The 20,689-nt window shown below is 40.2% G+C and overlaps 1 protein-coding gene across 3 annotated transcripts in view; it reads right to left on the reverse strand.

Moving 5' to 3' along the window:
- The window catches only part of KDM4C (lysine demethylase 4C), a 226,921-nt gene that overhangs the window by 75,938 nt on the left and 130,294 nt on the right, over window positions 1-20,689 (reverse strand). For all 3 annotated transcript variants that reach the window (XM_063129271.1, XM_063129270.1, XM_063129269.1), the window contains 3 exons: window positions 10,847-11,028; window positions 8,228-8,441; window positions 5,114-5,190 (listed from right to left, as the gene is read on the reverse strand). In XM_063129271.1, the coding sequence (XP_062985341.1) occupies window positions 5,114-5,190; window positions 8,228-8,441; window positions 10,847-11,028 (473 nt within the window). The remainder of the gene's footprint in view (window positions 1-5,113; window positions 5,191-8,227; window positions 8,442-10,846; window positions 11,029-20,689) is intronic.

The raw sequence follows: 20,689 nt of genomic DNA on the forward strand, positions 1-20,689 counted from the left end.
AGTATTCAGTCATATGTACCTTAGGTATTCTGCTTCTATGCAGCTGTCATTTCTAAAATGAACATGAGCAGGAAGAAAAAGGAGATGTGGGTTGGAAAGCAGTGATGCTGTAATTGTATTTCATCCAACCTATCATCATAAATGTTAGTTATAAACATGCTTCTTTGGAACATGCTGTATAACTTACTTGTTCAAAGCAATCTCGAGATTTCCTTCCTGCTTTTTCAATCCGCAGGAGTGGAGATTAGTTAGCAGTCATTGCTAATTATATCATTTGATCAAGTCATTCTCTCCTGTTCAAAAGAAGGGTAAATGTTTCCGGAAGACAGGAACTGGGGCCCCCAGTTCAGATCTTCCTCTAAGTCCTGATATTACCAGTTTCCTATTAGTGTTGTAGTGATTGGGCAACTTTTCTTTGTTAAGCAGTTTACTGGCTAAGCCAACAGCTCAATATAGGTAGTTGATGGGAGCTAATTTTTGGGAGATATTTAGAGTTCTCTCAAGTGTTGTCCATCAGACTTTTGAGAAGGTGACACAGAGTCCACCACCCACTGAAGGGAGGGGTGATATGAAGGATGGTGTGTGTGTGTGTCTGTGTGTGTGTGTCTGTGTGTGTATAATAACAAAAGAGGGAGAGATTCAGAGAGTACCGTTGGGTGCAAGGTGCCTCTTTTGGGGGATTTCATGAGAAGTAGTGGATGATGCCTGACAGGAATATTATGCTGCTCATTTCTATCTATGCTTGAATCGTATATGTGTAAACAAATATAGCAAAAATTATAAACCACCATACGTTTCAAGCAACCTTTATATTGAAAGGGAACCAAATTCTGGTAAGCATTGTTCCTGGAACCTCTTGTCACTCTAGGTAAGGGAGGGGAATAGGGAATGTAAATGGTTTTTCACAAGTAAGCCTGAGAGGGTAGACAACGATTTGCTGAGGACAAATATATTTTCTTTGAGTTTCTAAAGTTATGGTTAAGAATATAAGAACATAAGAACATAAGAAGAGCCAAGCTGGATCAGACCAAGGGTCCACCTAGTCTAGCACTCTGTTCACACAGTGGCCAACCAGATGTCACCAGGGACCTACAAGGAGGACACAGTGCAAAAACACCCTCCCATTCATGTTCCCCAGCAACTGGCGTATATAGGATTACTGCTTCTGATACTGGAGGTAGCACATAGCCATCAGGACTAGTAGCCACTGTTACTTTCTCCTCCAGATATTTATCTACACCCCTCCCCATTTTAAAGCCATCCAAATTGGTGGCCATCACTAGATCTTTTGGTAGTGAATTCCATAGTTTAACTATGGAAGATACTTCGTTTAATAACATAGTTTAACCTGGCAGATACTTTCTGATCTGCCAGCTTAACAAACTAGATCATTCTTGGATTTGAGGTGCCAGCATTCAAATTAGTGAACCTTGTCCAGGTTTAGGGTATAGTATCACTCTAGCACTGTACCTTAGTTTGGGGAAACAGAGGCCTTGTTAGATGAAAAGGATCTGAGTCCCTTGACCTCCTTCACCATTTTGAACAGAATCAAGTTCCCCACAGAAAGAAATGTGATAATTCTCCTTACTAATGCTTAGAGGTACCACACCTGTCCCTCAGCTGAAAGAAAACTGACAAACTTGTTGTTAGAGCAGCAGTGCTGTCTAACTCTGTTCACTGAACTGAACTGATAATTACATTCTGACTTAAAAGACATCCTGTCAGTTCGTGGGATTGACTTTTGCCATTCCCCCTCCCCTCTACACCCACCCGCAACTCTGCAGGAGCTGTAACAAAAGCAGTTTCATAAGTCCTGGAACTTCTGATTGCCTGATAAGGAACCTTTCACAATTTTCTCTGGTGGCCAGCAAGAGAGGAAAAATTCAATTTTGCCTGGAAAGAATGCCTACCCTGCTAAAATGAAAACATATTACAGATACAGAAATTGACTCTGGGCACATTTTAATAGCAATTCACCGAGCAAACATTGAACTACCTATATATGTGAATCACTATTTTTGTAATAATCTCTTCTAAATTGGTATTTGCCATTTTATTTCCCTGCCTTGGTTAATATGCACACCGTATCTGCTACCTCCTGTTTTGTTCTTTACCAACAGCTACAAGGAATCTAAAAAAAAAATTGTTTACATTATCTACTCCTCCAACCTGTTTACCCTACCTCTCTCTTTTAGTTTTCATAAAATGGTAAGAAATTACCTTGGTGTGAGAAAAACCAATATATTCTTGCACAGTTGAACTGAGGAGGGGTGAGGGGAAGCCACCATTTATGTATCTTGAAAAGCTCCTCTACAGAGTTTATTCTCAATGTTTGGCAATGTTTTGTGTTCCCAGCTCATGCAGGAAATATGATAGCCCTCAAAATGTATCCAAGGGAACTCTAAAATTTATGGAAGTCAATTAAGTAAAAGTCTGGGTACAATAATCAATTACTACAAACTAGGGAAGGGTGGAACAGAGGAGAAAAAAAACAGCAAACCTTGCAGTTTCTGAGATTTCACCAGAAATTGCCCATACTATTCAAGCAGACTGTCATGATTCTAAGGGGTATAAAATTGCTTTTTTACACAATGAAAGCTAAATTCTGTGCCTAACACATTTTGAACTTTATCCATACTTGCAAATAATCATAGCATACATACATCCCTGCATGTGAACCTTTTCTAATACCTTGTTATAGCTATCAAGTTCAGAAAAAGGTTCCTCTGCTCAACACACATGAACAGAAATGCACAGAAGTATTTGTTTTGATATTCCTTATCCCTCTGATAATTAGGAAACACCTTAATTAGGCCGGAGATAGAAGATGGTCTATTTCTTCAGAGAGTTAAAGGAGGCATTGGCCTAATTCACACATCACTGAAACAATGTGCAAGCCAGCATGCTGATGTATGCAGCTCAATCACTCCCGTTGGCTCCTCCCACCAGTGGGAGTGGTTAAATAACCCAAGAACTCTCTATCACTGGGTTAGTTAGCATGAGATCTGAGCTGGAAATTCTGGCTTGTCTCTCTCCTGATAAGCCAGAATCAGGTTCTTGGGTTACAACTCTGGCTTGTTGAGAGAAATAAAAGCCAAAGTTCTCAGTTCATATGTCATCTTAACCAAGCTAGGGAGTCCCTGGCTTGTTTAGCTGCACCATTGGAGGAGTGAAGTGGGAGCAATCAAGTCACATACACTAGCATGCTGACTCACTCATGGAAACCCAGGGTTTAAAAAATCCAAACTCCTGGAGTGTGAACATTCATCTTACTGTTGTTTATTATTAAAATGGTCTGCAGTTTTTTGTAGTACTTCCAAAACCTGTTTGATCAAATATGATAGTGGAACAAAGGATATGTGTGTATACACAATGGGCAATAAAGGTTCCATCGTATCTTCAAATTCTCTTAAAAATGATTGCTTGGTGTCACTCTCTGAGGTAGATAGCATGATGTTCCAACAGTAGAATTCTCTTTTGGTATGCCTTAGTGGATGGGTTTCACTAATGGTCAAGATACAGCTCTCATAAGGCTTCTCTACACCAGGCTTTTTATCCTGCAACTTTACCGGGGCTTCGGCTTCTGGATTCTTTGCGGGATTAAGATTGGTTCTTTAAATGCTCTTCCCCCTTTTTCTCTGGGTTTTTTTCTTTATCTGCAAGTTCTATATGTTTCATTATACAATCACTAGATGTGGCTGTGGTATAGCTGCTGGTATAGTGCAACTCTATCATTGCATATTAAGACTTAAATTGATTGAAATACCAATTTTTAAATAGTTCATTATCCCTGTTACAAATAAAGCCATACAAATGGTCACGAAGCACAGGAGAGGACTAGGAATGTTGATGACATCATGTAAAGGACCCACAAACTTCTCGATCAGAGGATAAACACTAGAAATCTTAATGCTGCTGAAGCTTAGTTATCTTAGTTATGAAGTTAGTATCTGGAAGTGGAATTTAGACAGAACTTCCACCCAGCACAGTGCTATATTATCCAGCAATACAATCCCCGTCTTGGCCACAATCCTTCTATAATGTTACTCAAAACAGAAAGCAATAAAATGGACATAACCCACTAACAGAAAACTTTTAATTACACCCTTAATAGGGTTTGCTTCCACATTACACCTGTCCCCACTGGACAAACTAGTGTTGCAATTTTATTTGATTGAAAAAGGGATGCAAAGCATCACACACACACACACACACACACACACAACCCACCCACCCAACATACACACATAAATCTGGTCTAAAAAACATGAGGATAGCACAGAAACTACTAGACTGCAACAATCTGATGACAACATCATATGATTTCTCAAACAAAAGTTGAATAAACAAAGGATGGCAATTCCAGATAAATGGTGTAATGTGGAAACAACTACTGAGAAGCTATTTCCTTAACATGTGCCTGATCTGTCTTCTGTAGTGCACTTGTTCTCTGCTTATGGTATATAATGGTCTTAACAGGATAGATAGTGCTCTGGGAGGATTGCAGGATGAATGGTCCTGTCTTTGGAGGATATAGTAGATGCCCTGCGATTCCTTTACATACCAAGTACGTAACAGTTTCAGTCTGGCACTCTGCACTTATGACTGCAACAGTCACCCTTCTACTGACATCAATCCTAAAATTTCAATCAACCCCTGTAGTTACAAGGGGATATGATATATCCTGCAATTACTGCAGTGTTCAGCAATTTAACAAGCTGTATCAAAAAGGCTGAGCTACATCAGGAAGAGTTTGGAGGTTCTTTGCTCTCCAGTAGCTGCAGCATTGCAGCTGACAGGGAGCCTACAGGGGAAAACAATGTGAAGGGGTTCTTCTGTTTTGTATTTTCAGTTAGAATACATTCAATTTTGGTTGTTTTCTCAGTAGACATTATTTCAGATATCTTACTTACCACATACCAATGTGCAAAAAAAAAAAAAAAGCAATTTGAACCACCAAAATATTGTTAAAACAGAAATAAGGGTTCTTCTCTCAACTATGGGAAGAAAGACTGGAAAAACACACCTCTGTGTTTCTTATTTTTACATACAATCAGTTATTCAGGAGGTTTAGGTGGTCTGTGAACAATCACTGAATAAATGCATAACTTACGGCTGTCCATGCTGCTCTTTTGCATCGAGAACACATCCATCCATCATGGATTTCATGGGAAGGAACACCATAGCAACCTATAATAACAGAGCCGAGGTGATAAACAGATTCTGTACTTCATTATCTTCTAGCTAAACAGACAACTGAGCTATTAAAAAGAGACACTAGATTTGCATAGTGTGTGATTAAAAACAGTGAAGAATGAGCATTTTCCCAAGAGTAAGTTTGGTTGTCATACTGCCAGTTGAAACATTACCTATGCTAGCAACAGTTCTCATTCTGAAGATCAGCCATGCTATCTTTAACAAACCTTTCACTATGCAAGGCTGTCAGTCTAGTTATACCATCTACTTGTCCATGTGGTAAGATTACAATCTGAACACAGTAGCAATAATGCTCCACCTAGTAAACTAGTATAGCATAGTGATTAACACAGCAATTCTATACAAACTTTCTGTGAAAGTAGGTTAGGCAAAGGTAAGCACTCTTGTGGCGTTATACCCCACAAGTCAGTTCCCTAATGCATGTCTGAAATTGGTAAGTCTGTGGTGCTTAGAATGTTGACCTGAGTGGGTGGAGTTAGAGTGTCTGAGAAGTGGGGAGGAGTGATATATAAGGGAATGACTGAAGGGATTGAGGGAGACTTTTAGGTACTCTTAGAGACTTAGCCTTTAGTGCTTTAGCTCTCTGTGTGTAGAGTACTTGGGTACTGGAGAGTTTGAGATTCAGTATAGAGAGAGGTGTCTTTTGAGTGGGGTGTGCAGATAGACAGTTTGTGTAAAATAAACAATACTGATAATAAAATTCAAGAGTGAATGTGTGGGCGACAGGAAAGTGTGTATGTGAATGGGTGAAAGGATTGGATGAGAGGTTTCAAAAAGGGTTTTAAATGTTTTATTTTGAAACAAAGCTTGTGAACTTTTAAAATAAATTTTAATTATTTTGTTTTAACTACCACAAAAATCCCACGTGTCTGTTTGGCATTTATCATTTGAAGTTTATTCATTTAACACCCACTCTGACAATAATTCACCTCAGCACATATAATTCACAGCACATTATTTTATTATTGAAATCCTTCTCCATTTAACCCCTTTCTCCACATAGTTTGGAGAAAGGTGGAGTTTGTCCCTCGCCTCAGGCGTATCAAGCAGTGGTGCTTGGCTTGACCAGGGAGTGTCCGCAGCTAGGCCTGTTGTTCAGAGCCTGTGTTGTGGCAACCCTATATCAAAAATTAGTGATGTTAAGTGAGGTTGAGTAACGGGGCTCACACACATAAATTAGCAGCTCTGGTTGATTCATGTGAACAAAGTTATAGTGAGTCACAGAGCCCAACCTGAGCTGGCACCTATCTCGATTCTGCTTGCTCAGGCAGGCTGACTGCCTCCCTGGCTGACAGATAGCCACACACATGCAAGGTTGTCTGTCAATGAGGGAAAGAAGGCCTTTAAAGGCCAGTTCAGTTCTTTTTATTGTGGTCAACAGACCAGAAATAAAAGCAGTCAGAGAGATATTTAATAACAACATCAACTGAAGTTGTACAAAAACAGATCCTATCAGATACTATAAGATACCAGAAACAACTTTCCAACAACAGATAGTTGCTTCTTTGTTGTCATTGCTACTGAGAAGAATTTAGCAACAACTGTTACTGATGTTACTTTATCTGATAGCAGATATTTAACATAAAATGGAGTTGCTTCCACATGGTATAGTGCTTGGTATAGTGCCAATACAGAGCCAATCATTTGCTGCTTAACTTCAATGTAGAAATGCAAAACAAGAGAAGATGTTCCACAGATTCCACCCCCTGGTTTTTCTACAGACAAACTTTCCGTGGCACGGAGGCACCATTGTATCTTCCCCAAAGCAATTGATATTCAGCTAGATGCAAATTACTCAAATGAGCTGTCTTTCATAAGGAATATCTAAAGAACAAGGTGAGCAAATTGCACATTCACAAGCAGAAAGGTCTTGAAAAGCAATTTACTGAAGTCTTTGCTTTATTAGAAGTCCTGCAGGATCAAATCCCATTTAAAGAAAGAAAGAAAGAAAGAAAGAAAGACAAGCCCTTTGAGCCACACACTTCATCCAAGCACTACTGTAACTATCATCAGGGAGATAAGATAGCAACACCACTGCTGTCCTGAAGAAGTACATCTTAAGGCAAAGCTTCAAGGCTGCCAGCCAAGCCCCCCTCTCCCATCAAATGGGCACTATCCTGTCTCCATTAATATAGCTACAATGTGAGCACATCTAGGGATGTGCAAAAGGGCTTGTCAGAATCTGGCATGTATTCTGTTAATATCTCACCCAAATAGCAGCTCCATAAAAGAGCTGAGTGGTCATGAACATTGTAACAGCTGCTGAAAAAAATCCCTTTTTGCATTGAAATTTTTTTTGCAGTTAGGCAATCTGACTAACTAAAGCTTTCTGAAGAGTGTATGATCTTATGCGTAAACCATGAAATGGAATGATGGAACACCCTACCCCCAAGTACTGAAATCTTTTGAGATGTTCCACAATTTGGTTATTCAAAAGATATCTATGTTGAGTAAACTTCTTCTTGAATACTTCTCAATTTTTCGTAATTGATCTTTAAACCATTAGACTTACAACAGAAGTAGAATTTCAGAAGTTCAAAGGGCAGGATCCTTTGGCTGGCCATTCCCAGCCGACAGACAGCCTCATGTGCCAGGCATGGGGAGGCAGTCAGGCTATGTGAGCAGAATCAGGATGGGCTGTTGACTTGTCCCAATTCCACTCAAATCAAACAGGGCTGTTTACTTATGCAACCAGCTCTACTCAGTTTCTGACAACATCTTTCATGGTTGATACATGGTGCTGACTTTGGCCTAAAAAAAATACCTAGGAGTTTTGAACTCTATTGACAATCTACAAATCTTTTTTCTTTTTTCTGGCATAAATTGAGTTCTATACAATTTCATACATTTGAACATATGAATGATTTCATTCATTTCCTCTGTGTTCTAAAGGCAACTCAAAATATTCCAGTTGAATTATGATGGTTACTCACAAATTTTAACACCGTAAACAAAAGTAAAAGTGGAGGTGTAATATTTTAATTTCAACAACAATGATATTTATATTTACTTGCATGGACCTGTACACAACACTTTGCACAGGATATCAGCAGACTTGTTCCATCTTCTTCAATAAAGCCATTGGACGGATAGTTTTCGGTATTTTCTTCACTATAAATAAAACATATCTCTGGAATAAGTGGTTTTGTCTTTTTGCTGGCCACAAATATTTCTCTTTGTTTTGTTTCTGAGGAAGTATAGATTTCTTCATTAGTTTTGTCAGGCTGAAAAATATATTTAAATAGAAAGATATTTGCTCTTTTTCTTTTGTTTGGTAAATTTTCCCATCCCCTTTAAATAATAATAAACCCAATTCACATTGCTTCTAAAATATTCTTCACTGGTTATTTTTAAACATTTCATGTTTTTGATAGCTGCTAAATTAAGAGTCAAGTTTTAGCAGCCTACTCTTTATCACTTATTTAAACTCTCCCTATACTATCATTGCATTATGGTTTTACTACTAATTTTATAGTTGGAAAAGTGGAAATACAGCCTTACACACAACACTCACACAGACACACATTCTCTCCAGGCAAGGACAGCAGTTCTAGCCACCAGCTCACTGGGGAACCAGACCTTGGAACAGGCCTGGAACTTCACACTCATTCCCTCCCGCTCCTGATGGTGCCTAGCGACTGAGGCAGCTGGTCCCAGGATCTCTCTTCAGGCCCAGGATGGCAAGCCACTGCCAGATGATGGCCGCCAAAGCCCGATAAGTCTTCTCTCCCACCCAAGGCATGCTGGGAGTTGTAGATGTGGTGGAAGACAACTGGAGAGCATGCGTTCTTAGTTGTGGCAGCCAGATTATGAATTTCTTTGTCCCATGCAAGCTTGCCTAGTGACTGCATGAATGGCTTTCCAGTGCCAAGTGAATTTTTTAATTTTATTTTCCAAGGCCTTTTAACTTGATGGAAATTTTTAATGCAGCCTTTCCCTCCTGTTATAACTAAACCACAACATTCCAAGACAGATGCAGGAATTACTGAATAAAGTTTATGATTTTTATGTAAAAAGCTTGACTATACCATTGAAACAGAAGAGTGAATCGAGGAATGACTGATAGCTGAGGCTAGAATGGAATGGTGAGTGGGGTTAGTGGCAATTGGAGAAAGTCAAGTAGAAGGAGAACTAAAACAGTTAGTGAGTTAGGACTGAGAGATAGTGAACTGGTTTGCACATAGCGAACTGGTTTGCTAACCCATGCTTTATTTTAAATCAGCCACTCTACATGCCAGTACTACACCAACATGCCTTTGGTGGCCCAGAGGTGCCCTCATCCTCTGAGAGGCACTTCCCTCCTCTCATTGCTGATGCTGCTCCTCGATAGAGCATTGAGGCATAGCATCGCCGAGGAGGGGAGGCAAGCGGCTGTCAGTGGACGCACCAAGCTCCGACCAAGTCCTGCTGGGACTGCCTTGGCCTGGGCTTCTCATCCATCAAGTGCTCCATCAGGATCCTGTGCTGAAGGGCTGGGGGGGCACTTGCCACCTTGGTCAGACCTGTTTCTGCGCATGCGTAAAGTGCCCCCTTCTTCCCTCCCTCCTTCTTAAGGGGCGAAGGCTGCACATGCACTTCACCAGATTCTGAGAAAACACCGATATTAGGATGGGGTGACTTTGAGCATGTTCAGAATTTGGCCTTTCAAAGTCACACTGTTGTATCTAGTTATGATTTTAAAACCACGTACAGCAGATGGAACCACGTAAGCCCATTTATGTGGGTTGTTTCCTTTTATGTGGAATTGGGTTGACTACTCAAGGTAGATCTCAGGAGTCGGGCTTGTGAAAGGCACACAGCAGCCATGCACCTGTGCACTCGCAATGGCACCAAAAGCCATTAAGTCTGGCCTCCCGCCCAAGGCATGCTGGGAGTTCCACCTAAGGCATGCTGGGAGTTGTGGGCATAAGCCTAGATTTTTCTGGCACATTGTACTCCCATACCTATCAACGTGCCAAATTTCAAGTTTCTAATGCATCTGAAAGTGGGTAAACATTTCTGGACATACATCCCACACACATTCTTTCAGCATTATAGGTAGAGATGATGCGAGATGAGATGAGATAGAAAATGAATAGGTATTTCTATATGAAAACTATACTTAAATTTATGCAATTATTTAGGGAAGAGAAGTTTAAAAATAAATTGTATACTTCAAAACAACCAGTATGATCTAATTCCACACCTACATGTATATGTGGGAGGGAGCATGATATGGGAATCAGCTTTCAACAAAGCAGAGAGGATGTATTGAAAGAGAACCCTTGAATTTATATACCCCTGAGTCATACCCTTGAATTTATATAATGAAGATATAAATCTCAAATAACATCACGCAAGGCTAAACCTACCAAGATTTCCACACATAGCAGAAATTATACAATTCTCATTTCTTTGCTTTTTGGTGGTGGGAATCATGACTTCAAGTTTCTCCTTGGAATTCCAGTATCTATTTTGATACTGCATGAAGGGCCATAAATCTTTCAGTCCTTTACTTGCTAAGGCCAAGAAAAAATTCTATTGTTTTGTCACAAAGTAACCTTCTACGAGTATTTATGGCTGCTTTGCTTGTTTTCTGAACATTTACCACATCGGAGACATTTGTAAATATTACATGGAGCTTTCTTACCTTGTAATAAGGTTTAAGGAGTGTGCATATGGCACAATAGGGGTCCAATTTGGCAACAGCTGCATTGTACTCCTTTTCAGCAGTGAAATTTGGTACCCTGTTCTGCCAAAGGTAGACAAGAGGCTTGGCCCAGGACTCTGTTTCTTGTATTTCCTCTTCGATTAAGAGAGCCTCTGGCAATTCTTAAAAGAAAATGACATTTGAAAAGGCTGTGTACTGAGGGTAACGGCAAACAACGATTTAAGTGGGAGCAAAACACAAATGGATGGCAACTCTCTATATGAAAACAAATCCATAAAAACAGATGCATTCAGACTTAAGAGGTGGGCTGCACTGCAAAAACACAAAGGAGAATCCTCCACCCACCCTGCTTATCACAGGTGCTCATTCCTGCTAAAACCAGAAGAAAACAACATTTCAACATGCTTGCTATTGATACACAAAACAGTATACTGTGTGGGAAATAATTGCTCTCATAAGAATTGGCTGAATATATTTTAAAGAAAAGGGTGCCTCATAAAACAGAACTAAATTGTTTCATTCAGGATTAACTTCTTTTTGATCAACAGTTCCCTTGCATAAAAGAATTTAACGTTGCTCAAAATGCTGAAACTTCAGATTCCTTCAGATCATAACTACATGGATCTAGTTGACAAAAGAATGCTTTTCTAGATCTTTAATGATGCATTGCCCTTAATTTCAGCAAGCCATTTATAACATGGCATCATTTCTTTTGCCGCTGGTTCAGAAAATGTTGCATAGATCAGCTGTCAAAAAGGGTCCTCTTTCAACTGCTTACTGAATTGTTTCTCCACTGTCAACCTTCTTTATTCCTGCATGTCAATGTGAAAAGAGGAAATACCTCACAGGATATTGAGAACCCAGGCATCTTCAGAGTAAAGGCAGGGGTGGTGGACCATTTTGCAAAATGACCTTCCTAAAGTAGCTTGGAAACTACAACTACTGTGAAACACTTTAATAATCTTTGAATTGTGAAACTGTACTCTACGTACCCTACCTCTTAACCACTTCCTCAAACACGTAAGTACTAAAAGGCTCACCCCACAATGCCCATCTATGTGCTCATGTATGTATTTGAAATTTGACTCCTATGTTACTCTTCTTCACTTTGTGCTCAACAGAGTATAAAACAAGCAAACCTGAAGACATCATGCTATCTTTATCTTTGAGCTCTGCATGGGGTTTAGATCATTATTTTTTCTTACCAGTGCCAATTATTTTATATTTAAACTGAATTTAATCACTGCTTTTCACAGCCAGTTAATGTGATGCTTTATTTCAAGATACAGACTAAGAAAGGGCTAAAAAGCCAAAACAAACAAAGTTTCAGTGGGAAAATGTTGGCACAATATTGTGTCCAATTACAGTGCTATGGTATTGCTACATTTTTATGAAAGCCATGTAACTGTGGATATAATTACTTATCAATGGAAGATACTCTTTTCACCCAAGGGACCACGGTCTTATCTTTCTCTGTGTGTAAATGTGGCCACTATTTTTCTCTTATGGTATTTATCAACTTGATTTTCTTCAGAAAATTACATAGAAAAGTTTGAGTGTGGACTGATTTTCCCAGCAAGACTTCTTCGGAGTGTATGACTCCAATAGCCCCCCACCCCACCCCAAATTTTACATCTACACCCTCTTGAGCCTGCAACTATGGATTACTAACTTTTGTAAGTAACTTTTGGGGGAAATTAACTTACTGGGGGCACAATCCTATGCATGTTTAGAGAGAAAAGAGTCCTACATGCTGGTTGGGCATGCTGAGAATTGAAGGTGATTTTATTGTCTAAACATGCACAGAATTGCATCCTGATTTTACATCCAAAGTTATCCTGGTCCTTGTATCCCAAGTGTTCCTTTGAATGTACTTTGATAGATCGAATACTTTTCAGTCCAACAAATTACTCCTTAAAGATGACAGAAATGCATCAAGAATATCTCACATAATAAAATCTTATGAAAAACTAACACAAGTTTCCAGGATGTCAACATCTGAATTCTCCGTTTGTATCTTCTGAATACAGAATGTGCTAACTCTTCACCTGTTTGCTAGTGACAGATCAAAATGATGAAAAACCTACTAATTCCAGTTTTGCAAATTATCTCATCAATATAAATGAGTTCTATTTTAAGCCATGTCTATCCATAAGCTTGTGCTCCATTTTCCTGAAAAGAATGCACAAACATGCAAAGAAAAATATGACTCAAAATGGAAATTAAAGCACTCTAATCAAACGACAGTGCCTACGCACAGCATTTAGCTCTAACTTGATAGTAAGGTTCCATCCTTATTATACACAAAACACTTAACATATTGATCAGTCGCAACAGAAATCTAAAATGGACAAGATTACTCACAACAGCATTTCTGTAAACAAAACAACATCTCTGTCCAACTGTAGATAAGAATGTTATTGTAACAACGGTGGCTAACATGCTTTCATTTCAATTTAGCCACAAACTACATGCTAGAGCTGGGTGAGGGGTACAAGCTGGAAAAAGCTGAAGGTGGTACTTATAATGTGTCATGCAGAATGCACCAAATCCTCCTGCGGTATTAGTCAATTAAGCAATTTAGTTCATTATTAAATCTGCTTAAGTATGAGAAAAACATTAGTTCTAAATTTTAAAATTTCTAAATTTTAAAAATATGTATGACATGTCACAACAAGCATCAGAAACATAGAAAAAGAAAGGAATGGCTTCTTTGAAACAGGAGGGAATGGCTCTGTTAAGAACATGCCTGGTGTGTGCAGTTTTAAATAAGATCATGCATTTTTAAAAGTTTTTTTTTTAAAAAAATTTGCTGGCCAGCCTATGAAGGGTATATCATTTTAATCAATCAAAAAGTTTTAAATTATTAATCTAACTGATTAATCAACTAAATATTATGACTGTGAAGCATTCTTTAATCATTTTTATCAATAAAAGCAGAAAAACTCTTCCTATCTTATGCTGCCAGCATGTCTAGGCCATTCAAGATGGCTTCTCCTATGGTTTAGCACATGCAAAAGAGGGACTGTTCAGGAACTTCCTCCCCATTGCTTTAAGCAGAAGAGAGGGGACTCTAGAGTAGGGGCTCCCAACCTTTTTCAGGCTGTGGGAGCATTTGGAATCCTGACAAAGTGCCATGGACACCAGTGACAAAATGGGCACCATGGGGAGCAGGGCCACTCACAAAATGACCACCAATGGGGCGTGGCTACTCACAAAATGGCCTCTGTGCTGGGAAGGGGGGGGTCAACAAGATTGGGAAACAGTGTAAATATGAAATATTTAAATGACAAATAAATAAAACAGAAATATAAACATCCAAACATCATCAATAGTTGATAATGGGCTCCGCTGCTGCGCCCCACATAAAACAAATGGGTCTGGGTGGGGCTAGCCAGCGAGCCCAGAAATCTAGCACACACAGGGAACAAAAATAGTGCTGTCATGTGAGTGAGCACGTGACAAAACCCTTAATTTTACACGTACTCCCCACATGCATCAACATTCCAGGGTGCCACAGCAAACTCAAGGCAGACGGCCATGGCGGAGAATGGGAAATGCCCCAGCATCACCACCACCCCAAGCACAAAAGCCTGAAGGTAAAACAACATGGGCAGATGATAGAACGGGCTGGAAATTCCATTGCTTTATACACCCACCCCAAACAAACAAACAGAAGTGCGGAAAGGACAAGCACTGCACCTCCCAACACACAAAAATAAATGGTTGGAGACCAAGCACCATCCCCATCACCCCAAAAAATGCAGATAGGAGGGTGAGCAAGCAAGCAGGAAATGCCCTCCCTTTTGCCAATGCTCCCATCCTTTTCATAGGGAAAGGATACCCAATAGAGCTCCGGCGGTTTATTACAGTATAGAAATGTAATAAAAAAATTAAAAAAATACTGGTACTGATAGATGCGACGGCCAAGAGTGCCTACTATCAGCTTCGGCTGATACGCCAGCTGCGCCCCTTCTTAGAGTCAGAAGACCTAAAGACAGTAGTGCACGCGCTGGTAACCTCAAGGCTTGACTTCTGCAATGCGCTCTACATAGGGCTACCATTGTACCTAGTTCGGAAACTTCAACTAGTTCAAAATATGGCTGCCAGGTTGGTCACCATTACATCTAGGGGTGAGCATATTACCCCAACATTAAAGTCACTCCACTGGCTGCCAATTAGTTTCCGGGCAAAGTACAAAGTGTTGGTCATTACCTTTAAAGCCCTAAATGGTTTGAGTCCAGGTTACCTGTGGGATCGCCTTCTCCCATACAGTCCGCCCCGCACACTCAGGTTCTCTGGGGTGAACTTACTTCAGTCAGCTAAAACTAGGCTGACATCAGTTTCGCTGAGGACCTTTTCTTCTGTCGTCCCCAGATTGTGGAATGGCCTGCCAGAGGAGATTTGTAAAATTAACTCTGTGTGTGATTTTAAGACAGCTTTAAAGACTAGCCTTTTCCGGCAGGCCTATCCAGATCAATGTAAAATCAAGTATTTTTAAGATGTATTGATTCTGTACTAATGTTGTTCCCCGCCTCGAACCAAAGGGAGAGGCGGGTAAGAAATTATTATTATTATTATTATTATTATTGTTATTATTATTCCTACTACTACTACTACTACTCCTAGTTTGCATCATGCGGAATTGACAAGATTTCCTCATCCCTACTCTGCACAAAGCATAGAAACCGAAGTGGTTGTTATATAAAGGAAGCTCCTCCTTCATGTAATACATAGTGCTGCTGCAGCCCCAGAAGGCTAGTACTTTTTTATTTTTATTTTTTTGGTAGGGTAGTAACTTTTGTGTGCTCATTTACAAAGCTATATCACCAAATATCACTACGTATGTTGCATATGTTTGTTTGTTTTAAAATTAGCTGGGTGATACAAGGCTTTAAGTTTGCATTCCTTAGCTTTTTCTAGTACACCGAGTTATTTTCTTTTTACTTTAGGCATCAGTTTCACCAAAGCATGCATCATTATGTTTACAATATATGTGCCACATACATCAGCGGGGTTCTTCTTATGTTAAGGTGAAAGAGACAGCGAAAAATGGTACTATGACATTTTGAATAGATTGACTGGGGAGCGTAAGAGTTTCTCTGTGGAGTTAGCTGGAAGCTGAGATACAGCTGGTAATGGGGGAGGTGGTTGTCCAATTTATTTGAGTATCTGCTCTTTTTGATGAGTCTGCTTACTTCTAATAGGCTGTATATTCTATTTAAAGGAAATGCTACAACTCTTTAATGTTCTTTCATTTAAAAAATATACGCACACTCCTAAATCCTATAGTGCTGGCCCTGAAACGTGTTTTTGCTTGGAGAAATGGAAAGCATGTAACAGAACCGGGGCATATGATATTTTTCATTCATAGTATTCTCTTAATTATTTACAACACTGCTGAAGGTTGGGTCACCTACTACACAAAACTATCTTAGAGCACAATTCTATGCATGTTTAGAGACAGAAAAGCCCTACAACTCCCAGCATGCCCCATCCAGCAAGCCTGACCAGGGCATGCTCAGAACTATAGGATTTTTTTCTGTCTAAACATGCATAGGATTGCATCCTTAATCAAGGAAGTTCCTTCATTTTTCTCTATTTTCAGTTTGGTTAATAACTCAATAGATCTATGGTTGTGTATGCGTGCATGTTTTGTGTGAGAGGGAGCTGGCCCACAAATTCACCAGCTACAGTACTTCAATTAGCTGTTAAGCATCTCTCCTTAAATTAGAGACAGCTTAGAGTCATGATCTATATCTATGTAATATTTGCATGTCTTGAGGGGACAAGATTGAGTGGGTTTCAGAATGTTCCAGTAATTTACACAAAAAAGGCTATATTAACATTAGAATCCATCTGGTAAAGTAATTAAAAGATTTAAATATGGGAGGGCTAAGTGAAATTGCTGCATTTTTAATTAGAGATTATACAGTTTTGTAACTAGGGATGGCTGTTAACCTTGGTTACAGCTAAAATAAAATGTTTGAAAATTATGATTCCCCAGCTCATTTTGAGGCATCCTTGTTAGAATATTGCCAGGTGAGGAGAAAAGAGTGGGAGGGATTTTTAGGATGCAGTCCCTCGTGTAGCACAGTTATTCCCAACATTTTTGAACTACACTGCTAGATATATTTGCCTTCTCCCTATACATAGAATCTGCTGGACTAGTCTAATGTTAGCCCATGGGTGCCTAATGCAAATCACTTGTGAAGGGGAACGTGAAAGCCTTTTGGTATTGATGTGTTGTGGATGGGTGTGGCCACTGAAACTGATCATTAAAGCTTTTGCCAACATGAACTCATGGTTATTTCTGAATGAGTTGGATTAAAAAGAACAATTCGTGGAAATAGTAGTAATTTATTCTCTCTTGTTAGAGGCCTGAATAGCTTCACTATTCCTCATATAGTATGGATTCTTGGAGTTGTTTTCATTCCTAGGTTTTACTGTACCTTCTTGAGTTATACAGCCTAAAGAAAGGAGTGTAGGGGTGGCAGAAAGAAGAACATGCACATAAAAAGGGGGGGATGCAGTGACATGTGGTGGGGAAGGAACCACTCAAATAGAGCAACTTGGGGAACTGAGCAGAGGTCAATGGCTAGGCAGAATTGCACTCTTCAGTTGCAGGCAGCTCCGTTGCAGACCAGGAGCCCTCACCTGACAGAATCCGCTATGCTGCACAGCAATGTGCATACTTAGATGTGCATGAAGAGAGGTGAAGAGAGTTGGTGGCTCCTGAACATAGGGTGTGGAGGAAGATTGCAAAAGGCTTAGCCGAAAAGGAACAAACTCAAACTGGAGGGGGGAAAAGATCAGTCAGTTGCCCCTATGAAAAAAGAATCCATTATGGTTGAAATGGTCAATTTGAGAAGTTTGCAGCCCTAACAAAAGGAGAACTTTGCTAGTTCAGAACAAAAATCTATTTAGTCCCACATCCTGTTTCCCACAATGGACAACTAGGTGACTATGTGAAGTGAAGAAGCAGGCTATGAGGGCAAGCAGTTGTTCCTCATGGTTGGTATTCAAAAGCGTGCTGCCTTTGATACTGGAGGTTGCACTGGGTGACTTTGGGCTAGTCACAGACTCTCAGCCCAACCTACCTCACAGGGTTGTTGTTGTGAGGACAGAAATAGAGAGGAGTATTATGTATGCCGCCTTGAGTACTTTGGTTGGAAAAAAGGTGGGATATAAATGCAATGCAATGCAATCAATAATATAGTCATCATGACCAATAGCCATTGATAGCCTGAATTTGTCTAATCCACTTCAAAAACCTTCTAGATTGGTGGCCATTACCACAACTTGTTGCAGTGAATTCCATAATTTAACTATGCTCTGTATGAATAAGTACTTCTCCCAACACTCAGCTTCATTGGATGATCCAGTGTTCTAGTATTACTAGTGTAAAGCCCATGTTGCCATGGGCGCTAGTAGTCCTGCTCCTTTCATTTCTTTGACCCTCAGTCCCCTCATCACAGAGGGGCTCACAAATAATGCAAATATAGCTCATCCATAGTGAATTCCCCCTCCAAAATGTGTTCGCAGTATGGCCCTGCCCCTCCCTCACGTGCCCTGATTGACTGCTTCCATCTCCTTCCCCCTCCTCAGTGGCGGCAACAGCCTAACCATACAGATGCAGCAAGGACCTGCCTTAGTACCACACTGATTGGCTGAGTAAAGCTGTCTATCATCGCACTGCCAGAGAGGCTGCCCTTCCTGCCTGGCGCTATTAAAGCTCAAGCTTTGAACTTTTCGAACTTTCAAACTTTTCTGCATGTCTACACTGCTCAAGCTTAAGTTTAAAACAAAAATGAGCAAAATCAGTCTGGTAGATGTTGATTAAGAAGCCTTACACTATTCTTATAGAAGATGAGAGGGGGAAGAAAACTTCTTTCCGTCCACTTTCTTCACATCATGCACAGTTTTATAAAACTCTATCATCCTGCACCTTCTCCAAGTTCTATTGGATATCAATCCAAACAGATTCCCAGCTACCAAGGTATCATTTCCTGTTTAATTCTCATTGATGAAAAAATTACCATTATCCTGAACTTTTAACCAGCAATCAGCTTAACAAAGGAATAGTTGGCCAGCAGCCATGAGACAATTATATCAGCCTTGCCACTACAATGCCTATAATTAGCCTTACTAGAGCCACAATTTACAATCTAAGTAAGTAAACACCAAGCAATATTCAAAAAGTACTAATGCAGGATAGGGGGCACACACTATTTTCTAAATGCACAATATGAAGTCCTAGAAGAGAGTTCTTGAACTCACGTGGGCGATGGCACAACCAAATATAACTAAGGATGTGTGATGCTGGAAATTCCATTCCACTTATGCCCGACAAGATTCTGGGGGCTTCCATTGCAGTAAGCAGCAGCGGACTGTAGCCATTTTTTTCCGATTCCAGAAATATTTTGCGCATTTTTGGGGGGGTGGGGGAGTTGCCATTTATCCAAATATTGTCATATATATATATATATATATATATATATATATATATATATATATGTGGCGATATGTGCTATGTAACCCCTGCACATTTCCCTCTTGTCAATATCCTTGTCAGTTTCATTCTCTCTGCACACTACTTTGTTTAGCCCAGGACAGCTGTATTCCATACTTATCAAAGAACTTGTCAATTTAATCCTCCACTTCCCCACTTCCCAAACGAAAGAAGGTTACATAGCAGTCTGGTGGACTTGTGCAACATTGCCAATAAAAAATAATATAAAATTATGACACCATTTGTGCAAATTTCAAGATCCTCCCCTAAATTGTGCACATTGCTTCTGTTAAAAATAATACAGAATCTGCACATTGGCTCGACTCACTACAGATGCCAGCGGAGGGAAATGGAATGAAATCCACAGGCCAAATTGGAAAAATCTGTCAGTTTTTGACACACACCGCAACAGAATTTTCATACATCCCTAGACATAACTCAGTAGTCCTAGGTGCAGCTGTGATGTACTGTGATTACTCATAAAGTCCTTTAAGTTCTAAAAATTCTAGTAGGGTGATGTAGTTACGTTATCAACCTCCATTTCTAACATAGAGTATCTTCCAGCAGCGCTCTTAATGTAGAAAATTATAATATATAGGTCTGGTATAGCCAATATATTTCAGATATGGCACTGATATTACTTATTTATATTTTAATGCCAACTTCTTATAGTTCACGCAGAATTCAGCAAGAACAGAAAACAATGCATGATGCTATTGACATATGCTACTGGTTAGCCTTGGTCGCCCTGTATGATGACCTATGTCGGGAGAAGGACAGGGGGAGTGTGACTTTGTTGATTCTCCTTGATCTCTCAGCGGCTTTCGATACCGTCGACCATGGTATCCTTCTGGAACGTCTGGCTGAGTTGGGAGTGGGGGGCACTGCATTGCAGTGGTTCCGCTCCTACTTAGCAGGACGGCTCCAGAAGGTGGTGCTTGGGGGACATTGCTCGGCCCCGTGGACTCTTCAGTATGGAGTTCCGCAGGGATCGGTCTTGTCCCCCATGCTGTTTAACATGTACATGAAACCGTTGGGTGCGGTCATCCGGAGTTTTGGAGTGCGTTGTCATCAGTACGCTGACGACACGCAGCTCTACTGCTCCTTTTCATCCTCATCAGGTGTGGCTGTGGATGTGCTGAACCGGTGCTTGGCTGCGACAATGGACTGGATGAGGGCTAATAAACTGAAGCTCAATCCAGACAAGACTGAGATGCTGCTGGTGGGTGGTTCCTCTGATCGGATGGGGGGTGTTCAACCGGTTCTGGATGGGGTTGCACTCCCCCTGAAGGAGCAGGTTCGTAGCTTGG

This window comes from Elgaria multicarinata, chromosome 6 (genome assembly GCF_023053635.1).
Source record: "Elgaria multicarinata webbii isolate HBS135686 ecotype San Diego chromosome 6, rElgMul1.1.pri, whole genome shotgun sequence".
In the NCBI taxonomy this organism is placed as follows: domain Eukaryota; kingdom Metazoa; phylum Chordata; class Lepidosauria; order Squamata; family Anguidae; genus Elgaria; species Elgaria multicarinata.